Source organism: Strigops habroptila, chromosome 3, assembly GCF_004027225.2.
Source record: "Strigops habroptila isolate Jane chromosome 3, bStrHab1.2.pri, whole genome shotgun sequence".
NCBI classification, from domain to species: domain Eukaryota; kingdom Metazoa; phylum Chordata; class Aves; order Psittaciformes; family Psittacidae; genus Strigops; species Strigops habroptila.
The window spans coordinates 59,334,815-59,345,143 of record NC_044279.2 but is presented as its reverse complement, the minus strand read 5'-3'; the positions used below and the strand labels follow the sequence as shown (position 1 = coordinate 59,345,143).

At 40.2% G+C, this 10,329-nt stretch overlaps 1 protein-coding gene across 2 annotated transcripts in view; it reads left to right on the top strand.

The window, feature by feature from the left end:
- Window positions 1-234: 234 nt before the first annotated feature.
- GYS2 (glycogen synthase 2) overlaps window positions 235-10,329 on the top strand; it is a 42,928-nt gene continuing 32,833 nt past the window's right edge. Inside the window, exons 1-2 of one of the 2 annotated variants that reach the window (XM_030478442.1) lie at window positions 235-376; window positions 9,295-9,476. In XM_030478442.1, coding sequence (XP_030334302.1) covers window positions 9,447-9,476 — 30 coding nt within the window. In that variant the 5' untranslated portion in view covers window positions 235-376; window positions 9,295-9,446. Of the gene's footprint in view, window positions 743-9,294; window positions 9,477-10,329 lie in introns of both variants that reach the window. The other variant, XM_030478441.1, reaches the window with a different exon arrangement.

The following is a 10,329-nucleotide window of genomic DNA, read 5'->3' as shown; positions in this document are numbered from 1 at the left end:
CGGATTGATGAACTGAACAAGAAGAGATAACAGCCTTTAACCTGGCAAATAATCTAACAGACATCATGTAGAACAAGTCTACTAACCTGGTTGGTAAGTGGCCAGCAGATGGAGAATGTCCATGAGTGTTAATGGGAGGGTGTATCTCGAGGGGAGGACTCAGGGGCTGGACTTTAATCAGGTGGTGAACTCAAAGCATTGTCCCTGCTGGAGTTTGCTCAGGGCAATGCTGAATTTACAACTGTAGAGTTTCAGTTGTCCCTGAGGTGGTAGATATTGAATACCGTGGCTGAGGAGCTCAAAACCATTTTTTACCTCCCTCTAAGAGAAGAAAAAGAAAGAGCCCTGGCCCCAAAGCAGCCAAGACCTTTCTCAGGTCAGTGTTAAATTCTTACCTCTACCAGCAGCTGCTTCTCAAGCCCTGAGGATTTCACTGAGCCAGTTTAATGCTGGTGGTCAGGCAGTTTAAACCCATTAGCTCTCAGCTATCTGAATAATTTTCTCCTCGGAGCCCAGCACTCTGGCAGACTGCTTTAACCAGAACTGCAGAGACGTGCCACATTAACTGGACATTTGCTAGCTTTTGTGGCCTGTGTGTTGAGCAGTCAAGGGCCGAAGAAAATGCCTCTGGCTAGATCACTGTCCATGACTTCTCTTAATGGGCTTCCTCAGTGGGAGGATGAAGACCTACCAGTGGAGGACTTGTTGCTCTTTGAAGTTTCTTGGGAAGTTACCAACAAAGGTTTGTAAAACACTCTTAGGAGCTAGTATCGCTGTTTTCATGGGAGCAGAGGAAGGCATGAAGGGCTTGGGCAAGAAAGGCATTAAGAGAAGATTGGGGAAAAGTGTGCTGCAGAGCTGTTGTATTGGAAGGAGTGCATGTGGCATCCATGCGTAATTGTGCTTGCTGTGTGTGGGCTGAGCATTTAGTCAGGGTGTCTGGATATCTTTACATGTTTCACCACCAGGGATAGACTGTGTAAACAAACATCTAAGTGTTATGCCTGGGTGTGCAGATGTATGGATATATAGGTGTTGCTTTGTACATACTTTTATTTTACCTTCCATGCAAATACATTTGGGAATGTAACACATGACAATGAGCTGTAAAACAGACATCAGATTCAGAGTAGTTTAACAGTCTCCCTTGGCCTTCTAAGGCAATGTGGAGGAGAGGCCAAATTTGAAATGCGTGTAAACAAACATAGCTGCATTGAAGCCATTGAACAAAAAACACGTCAATGACCAGCAGTATTTATGCCAGCTGAAGCCCTTTTGGACTGGTCTCTGCAAACATAGGTGGTGCCAGACAGGGACTTTATGCTTCGTGCATGTGTACAGATTGAAAACTTGCTTACTGCACGCAGCTTGTCAGGCAATGTGCATGTGGCTTGTTATGCAAGTAACTTTCTGCCTCCATCTCTAATTCACTCATCAAATCATCCCCTTCCAGCTAGGTGTAGTTCACCATTGGGGAACAGGCTCTGTTTTCGCCACGGAAGTGAATTAATATGAGTAAATGATTGACCTCATGTGCCTTATTGTCCTGGCAGATGAATAGAGATTAGTCAGGAGAGGGGATCTGTAATCTGTTCAGATTTTAACTTCAAAGGGAAAACATGTGTGAGGTGGACAGTGCCAGGGTTTATCCCCATGGTGAAACTGGAATTACTATTCTGTAGTAGCTTCTGGTGTTTAATCTGCACTGCAGTGCAATTTTACATTGCTCTTTTTAGGGTGGTGAGAGGTATCAATACCCAGAGGTAATACAGAGTAGCTTTTGCACTTCAAATCCTGTAGGCTTATTTTTCAGTAGCTTCACTGAAGCTTTTTGTGTCAATTTACTACTGTCAGAACTTGGAGCATGCAGCATTTGCTTGTGAGTGTGCATGATAAGTAAGGCACTGGCAAGCAGATGGCGACAGAAATCTAGGAAATTCAGGTGTTGTCACTGACATCTCTGAACTCCATAGTACATATATTTTCTGAGTCATCTGGACTCACTGGTTATAGATATCACACAATATATTTAAGAAAAAGTAAAATGTGATTAGATATATCTGTCTTTCTGTGTACAAAACAGAGTGAATCTTTTAATCATCTACATAGCTCTTGTTGACTTCACTGAAGCCAGATCAACTGATACAACTAAAATTTATTATTCTCACATTTTATGAGAGAATTAATGAGAGTGAATATTTATTCAGTTAGTTTAAAAAGAAGAGGCTGTTAACTATACCACTTACCAAACCTATATATTCAAATGGGCTGACTGAACTAGTCATGGCAAACAATTTCATTAGAATCAAATCTCTGAAGAAACATCTGCAAAGTTTCCATTAACCAACTTTGCCTGGAAACATCTGTGAAAAGTCTTTAGTAAGCCTATTTCAGCTTATTTTTTCTGGTAAATTCTTGATGTTGAAGTTTTTTCCTATATTTTCTAGGCAATTAAATGTCTAAGTCATGTGGTGAGATACTGTTCCCTGATGACTTTAACTTTTATTAACTGTTCTTAGAAAATATAAGGGCACTGTGTTTCAAAGGAATGACAGTAGCCAACAAAATACAGGGAGAGTCATCACAGAAGATAAATAGGCTTAGAAAATAATAGCTTGCACTATATATTTCCCACCTCCTTTAGCAGAAGGAAGAACTGTTTATTTGACTAAGTAGGCTGATCCCACATAAATTCAGTACCACTATGTGTTTTAGTGTTAATGTTGCTGTATATGTTTGTTTCTAATATAGAGGGAAAAACAAGCATTAGCTGAGTTTATTGCTTGAAAAGCTAATTTTGACTATTTAGCATGAAGTTTTTTTTCTTCCTTTCTGGCAATGCAAAGGTGTGCCAGAGTGGTTCAGTGTTGGTGTAAAGCTGCTGCTGCCTACAACAGAGAGTTCAAGTCTTTATGTTAACTTTCTGCACATCACCAAGTGCTTGGCCATGGGTTCTTTTCCTCATTGACCAGTGCTGCTTCTTAGTGGTCCCGCCACTTCTCTGTGGCAGTGACAATAAGGCTGAATGTCTTCTTCCCTGTGAGGAACATGCTACCAGAGCTCACAGGTGGCTGTCTATTCCCATACCTGTAATCAGTGCCCTTTACAGGTGCTGAGCTGTTTTCTGAACCTCTTAAATATATATTCTCGCTTCAGAGTCTGAGGATGATGAAGGGGTCCTGCAAATTAGAGCACATCTGATTACATAGCGTGAGAGGGTCTTCATGTGCCAGGCTGCCCATGGGGGAGCAAGTGTTTACTGGGATTTCCCTGATGGAGCTGGTTGGTAGCGAAGCATGAGATGCAACTGTAGGGAAGGATAAGTCAGTGGTATGAATTCAGAGATATACAAGTATCGATTGTTTCCAGAGTCTCATCACCTCTTTCTCAGCAGCTGGCATAGTGAAGGTGTCTCTGTTTTTTCAAACTCCAGATCATTTAACACATGCTCTAATAAGGCAAAGCTTTCTGCTTCTTCATGCTTCCTTTTTATATTCTCTATCCTGGCTGCTGCCTGTGCTAAGTGGCAACCTCTGACATCTGTGTTGGAGAGCACCGACATCTCAGTTGCTCTTCTTCTCTTCTTTGTCTAGAGCAAGCAAATATAAGGTAGCTGAAGGAGAAAATGAGAAACAAAAAAGCCTCATTTGCCAGTGTCACTCTGCCTCCGCCTTCCCCCATGTCATGTGAAAAGGAACTTGCTGCCTAACCAAGCACAACTTCAAGATCATCTAGCATTGAAAGTCCTTTGCCAAATAAATAAGAAACTGTAATTTGTTTTGCGAGATTTTCCTCACTTTATTTGACTATTCACTGATGGGCAAGACCCATACTGTGAAGTGGATCTACTGTGTTTTGGTGGCAGTAGGGCAAAAAGCAGGCAGGCAAGGGACCCAGTGCCACACAGTCTCATGGTAATCATGGAGAAGCTCAGTATTTTTCACCCTATCCTTTCTCTCTTGGCCACTGTGCTCCGGTAAAGCCAGGTCTCATCATATCTCTGTGCACACTGGAAAAGAAGACTTGTTTTGTTTCCTCCATAACAGGAAGACCAATGTAAACTTTAAGGACAGGAGCTTCTTGTGACTGAAGCCCCACAGATAGAAATTATCAACAGGGAGCAGCCAAAAGCCGTTGCAGGAGTAATGGCAGCAGTCCTGGACATTTTCCACAGTGAAAATGGCTCCATCCTCTTCAACCTCTTTGAAATGTTCGCCCATTGAAAACTGAAGTATTTAACCTGGGTGGGGGGAGAAGTCTGTAAGCTAGCATAACAGTTAGCTGTAGTTTAATGGGTTTTCTGATACATTAATAACAAGGGCTGAGAATGTTCAAGATCTGGTCTGTGCTCTATAAAGATGTCTTCAAAACAATTCCAGTAATATTTAGATTCAGTATCTCCTGCTGTACTACTAACAGCTTTTATACAGAAAATAGCAGAATGCTTGAAAATGCTGGGCAAACAGCCGGCTTGTAGCATCACACAGCGGTGAACAGATTAGCTCAAGAGTCACTGGTAGATGAATCCTAAGTACTTCTTCCCACCCCTATTAGAATGAAGACTCTGCTAAAAATAAACCTTGGTTCAGCTCTCCCTGAAGCAGAGCTCTGTACACAGTTTCTTTGATGAAAATCTGGACTCTTGGAAATTAAATCCTGAATCCACTGAAGTCAGTAGGAGAAGCATTTGACCTCTTCTGTGTTAACTGTCTTTGCATGGTGAAACTTCCGAGGGAGAAGGTGAATGCTGTAACACACCTGAACTAACACACTCTGGGGAGTTGGGATGTGTTGGCATAAACTTGGCATAAGCACAGCATCAAAGCTCTGTGCATTTTTTGAGTGGGGTGGTATATCAACCTCAAATCAGTCTCAAATAAAATCTTGTGCATTGGAGATGATGCACACAGAAATAGCTTCTGTATCATGGACATCTGTCATAAATTTCAGTGTTTCAGTATTATTTCAGAATGTTTGGAATGCCAGAATTTCACAGAATTTGGTGGACCACTATCTTCTGATGAGTCTTGGTCACAAAAATAGCCAAAAAAATACATGAAAAACATCTGCTGTCAGAATATGCTGGGGTTTTTTCAGCTGACACATTTTACAAATTTATTCTATCAATGATCCCTAGATATCAAAACAGGCAATAAATAAATAAATAAAATTCCAACCAAATGTTAGAAAAACATATGTTCAAGCCCAATTTTATCACACCTCTATAGATCAGAGACACATTCTGAGGGGAAGGAGTGAAAGGATGGTTGGTGTAACTATTAATTGTGGCAGTGAAGTCAATTTGAATCCTGAAGATGGGGTCACAGTGCTCTTTCAGATTCCATGGAAGCCATGGTCCTCAGGAAAACTTCATGGCCTTCAGAGTGGCCTGGTCAGGCTGTAGCAAAGAAGCTGAAAAACCCAGGGAGCACCCTGATCCTCTGTCTCTGTGTAGCAAAGGTGTGTGTGGAAGGACTCGTGATCAGCAACTGTCTCCACTTATCTCTGTCTCACGTGCATAGCTTTGCCTCCTATCTCTCTCCTTCCTCCTTACTTACTTCTGCTCCTAATCTCTGTCCTTCTGTACTGTTGCATGGGTGGGAGAGCAGGTAAAATGAATGGTGGGTATTTCTGGCAGTTTTGAGAAGTTTTGGCAATTCCATGCTCAAAGGATTGCAGATCCAGAAGACAATTTTGTCAGCGCAGTTCCTCGCTAATCCTAGGAGTCGTAGATCCTTCCTCATCAGGTGACAAAAAGCACTGGCAATGCATCTTTCCATGTAACAGCTTGCGGCAGAAAGAGCATGTCTGCAAATTAGATCTTGCACAAAGATCTCCAGTTGCATAGTTAGATCTCCACTTCTGCCTAATGTCATCATCAGTAGTGATATGACATCGTGAGAATGTTCTTGACGCAGACTTTTTATTTAGATAGTTCTGACGTCTATCCTGGAGGGCTCTAAGGATTTTAAATATACAAAAGAAATAATGCACCAAGATTTGAAGTGAGGAAAGAGGAAAATGGGTGGAGTGCTGCAGATGACTCCTTTAGACAAATTCATAGTAGCGGTAAAGTATTTGAAAACGTTGTAACTTTTAAAAATAATTCTATGAACTATTTTCTGAAAAGAATTATTTCATTTTAATCTTCTATTTTTTAAAGAAGTCACTCAAAAAAAAAAAACCCAAACTTTTCTTAAATGAAGAAAATCCTTCTTTCCCAAACATTTCAGTCCCTCTTTCCATGCCAGTTTATTCTTGCCTGGAAAAAGAGGAAAAATGAAAAGGAAATACATGTTGAAAAAGATTTGTGGTTGATTTCCTTTTTAACTTGGTTTTCTTTGGTTTTCTTTTCTTGGTTCTGGTGAAAAGTTGAAAACACGTTTTGAAGAGAAATTTTGGAAACTTTTTTCTCTCAAGGACATTTGAAAGTGATTAAAACTTAAAATATTTGAAGAAAGCATTGAGGTAGAGATCAGAACACGTAACTAGCCCCACATTTTACTGCTAATTCCCCATGTTTGTGATTATCTAAACCAATTATCTGGAACTGATCTCTCCTGATTCTGCAGCTATTTCTTATTTTGCCTTTTGATGTTTGTTTTAAAACCTGTTTCAAGGTACAAAACTTCAGAGACGGCATACAGAAACTTGCAACATCATTGGATTTTGGTACATTCCTGTTTGGAAAAGTTTTGTGTTTATAATATGACCTTAAAACATCATATAGAAGAAGAATAAGGTGTTGGAAGTAATCTGAGAGTTCTTTTAGCCTTCAAGTGAATATGTAAACCCTTATTCTATTACTCAATAGGCTATGTAATGCATTGCTTACATAGGTATTGCCAGGGAATTCAAAGTAACTGAGCAGACATAAACTGTTAAGGATATATAGTGTGTTCCTTGAATTTGCTATGGAAAAGTGTAATTTCAAAAGCCAGTACATTATTCTAGACATTGCTGTGTTCTCAAGAAGTCTTTTTTAAGTTATGCCCAACACTTCCCACATATATAGTTTCATTTGCACAGTTTCCCTCCCCTGTCAATTAAGGCTTATGGACAGACATGCTTTGTGAGTCATATTTCCACAGGAACAGAGAAGACAAAAGCCAGTTTTGGGACCAGGTAACCCAGAGCTTTTATCACACCTATCTTCCAAAGAGTTTTCATAGTCCAGAAAAACATACTCTTTTGTTTTTATCCTAAGTACTTTTCATTGCATTTCAGGCAAATATGTGCCCTGAAATGTTTCTTACCTTGCTGTGCAACAGATTACAATGGCAGAGCACAGCACACTCTCCAACACTTTCCTCAGAACAGGCTTTCCGTACACCATTGGCAGGACACGCTTTAGGACACACAGTGATCCTAAGCAAAACCTTGTGGAAAGAAACAGTAAGCTTTGGCTCGACAAAACGAAGGTCCAGACTCGGGTCCTGAGCTGCAGCTTTCTTACTACTCTTAAAATTAATAGCTGTGGAAACTCAGCTACCTTGCTGATCCCGATGTTGAATGCCTTGCAATATGAAACAGACTGATCTCCACTGTTGTGATAGTGGGGAAAGAGCTTTGCACCACTCTATGACTAGAGCTTGATCATGTTATTTAGTACCTTTCATCTTGCAAGCACATATTTTCTCTTCTTCTTTGGTCACCAGGCTCCTTTGCACAAAAATCTTGTAAGCTTTGTATTTCTGCCAATTAAAACTAACTAGTTTCTTGACTAAGATTTCTTCCAAGCCCCATATTTATCCCTGTTGAAGTGCCTTATGCTCATATGATGTATTTACCACACCGTAAGAACAGATGTGTCATCATAACTGTATCATTTTATCAGTTGAACAATCTGACTTGCCTCATATAATTAAGATTATATGTTTATCTGAATCCAAGCTATTCAAGTAGTCTCATCTTGTGAGCAAGGGAACTTGGAGGGAAGATACAGAATTACTTACCTAAGATTTCTCTAAATCCCTGTCCAGAGGAGCCATGGAAGAGTATGATGATTGTAAATTAGTTTCTTATCTTTCAGGTCCCAGTGAAGTGGATATCTATCTATCTAATGCATAGATTCCCTTCTGCAGTTCCATGTCTATATGTCATGAAACTCTTGAACTGTAAGCTTGATTTAGGAGCATATACCTGTAAGATTCTTGTCATCTTAGGTCTTGAATTACTATGTCGGGTAATAATATATTGTAAAAGTTCTACTTAGCAAGCTAGTAGATTGGAACTTTGTTTTTCTTTGTAAAATACCTAGAATTCTGATACATCTTGACATAAAAATAGCAGGGCTCGGAATCTTTCCAGCACTCAAAACAAATTCTTTCCATATACAACTGGATGCAGTGCATCAGCACCTCTGGATACCCCAGTACCTTTTAAAAGATAAGTCTGGAGTACCTGCTATCAATCACTGGCAGCTTTCAGTGGTGACTCCTTATGTCATTTGGATGTCACTGCTGAAAGGCATATCACAGTCTTCTTGCTATGGAAGCAATATTTGGAGCATTACCAAATGTTTCCAAATTCAGTGGAGGATGAAATTTTTATGTCGGAACACTAATTCCCTTCCTATTGTTTCTTTTGTTGTTTGCTTGTACCTGTTGAGCTTTGTTTATCTTAGATGCTTTAAAACCACTGGAGCTATGCTAAACTTGATCTCTGATGTACAGCAGCTACATAGCCTCTGATTTTCTCTTCCCTTGCCTTCCTTTCCACTTGCTGGATTCGAGCAAGCACTGTTGTTCTTCCAAATTCATGGCAGTGGAATGTCCATTGCTTGGCACTGCGGGTCCTGTGGCAAAAGAGGGTTTTCAAGGCTGCCCTGCTAATGCATGAATTATGGGTGAATAACATAAGGACAAAGTAATATATTAGTTGAACATTCATAGTGTGACTTTGAACACCTGAAAGATATTTAAAAAAAAATTAAAAAAATCACCAACTAGATAACAATTACAGTTAAGGCTGGAAAGCATCCATCTGAGATCAGAGGATAAGTTCAGGGAAGCCATAGGCAATCACCCAGGAGTAAGCAAAGTGTTAAATTGCCATTTAAAAATTACACGCAGCCTGCTATCAATGCATACGCATTAGCAGAAGCATGGAGCTCTGGTTCCATTTAAGAGACTGAACTTCTGTTTATTTGAGAGAGTCTGGGTTTCACTTAAAATCTGAATATGTGAAGTGATTTTACTGTGTATCTGATCCACAGGTGGGTTGGAGCTTACTCCAGAGCTTTGTGGCCTGTGCCCATTTCTATTTCATTTTCTTCATGACCTTCTTTTGCAGTGGGAGGCATTTACACCGTGATCCAGACAAAAGCCAAAACTACGGCAGATGAATGGGGTGAAAACTATTTTCTGGTTGGTCCCTATTTTGAGCAGAATGTGAAGACTCAGGTGGAAGCATGTGAACCTGCAAACCCTGCAGTTAAGAAGGCAATGGACACCATGAAAAGCCAAGGGTGTCAGGTAAATCAGATGTGCTACCGCTTCCCAGGGCAACAAAGCTGACTCTGAGGAGATTACAGTTTTGGTTAATGCTCTTGCCATTCCGCTTGACACAGCAATCCTGGTCAATGTCACAATGGGAAGGCCTCAGAATCCACTGTTAGAACAGCAGAGTCAATTCATTACAGGTTATTTTTGAGGAAGAACCAGTTTATCCAATTGTAGGTTTTAACTCCAATTATAGGTTTTAACAGTTATCTATCTGCAAGTCTGCTTAACTGGATTAAATGACTTATTTATCTAGTCTCTAAATACAGTGATATTTTAGTAGATAATATGACCTTACTTTGACTGGACCCTTACATTTGGTGTTCTTGTGCTGGAGAGAGAAGAGTGATCCACTAGCTCACAATTTTTCTTATGTAGAGTTATCCTCGTTTGAAAGCCAGAAAGGGACAAACCACAGGGTGGCTTAAGAAAAGCACCTGACTGACAAAGAATCTCTTTCCTCAGATCAATGCAACTAGCTGTCTGTTTCCCACGAAGAGAGGTTAAACCACAGCACAAGGAGTGAATTCATCTGTATTTCCTACACAATTTTTAACCACTGTTTTCTGTGTGATCTCAAATCTCATAGCCTTTATGTGACTCAGTTTTTCCAACATTAAACTAGGAATAAATTTCTTCTTATAAAAGTGATCTGCTGAAAGGAATAGAATCTGCTGTGCTGATGGGCAAGCTACTAAGCTGCAAGCAGCTACAGCCTTGAGGACAATTGATTGCCTGAAGATAGGTGGAAGATAACACATGCTAAATCTGACCCGTTTTCTTGAAAGTCCTCATCAGAGATACAGAACTCACCTCTGATTCAGCA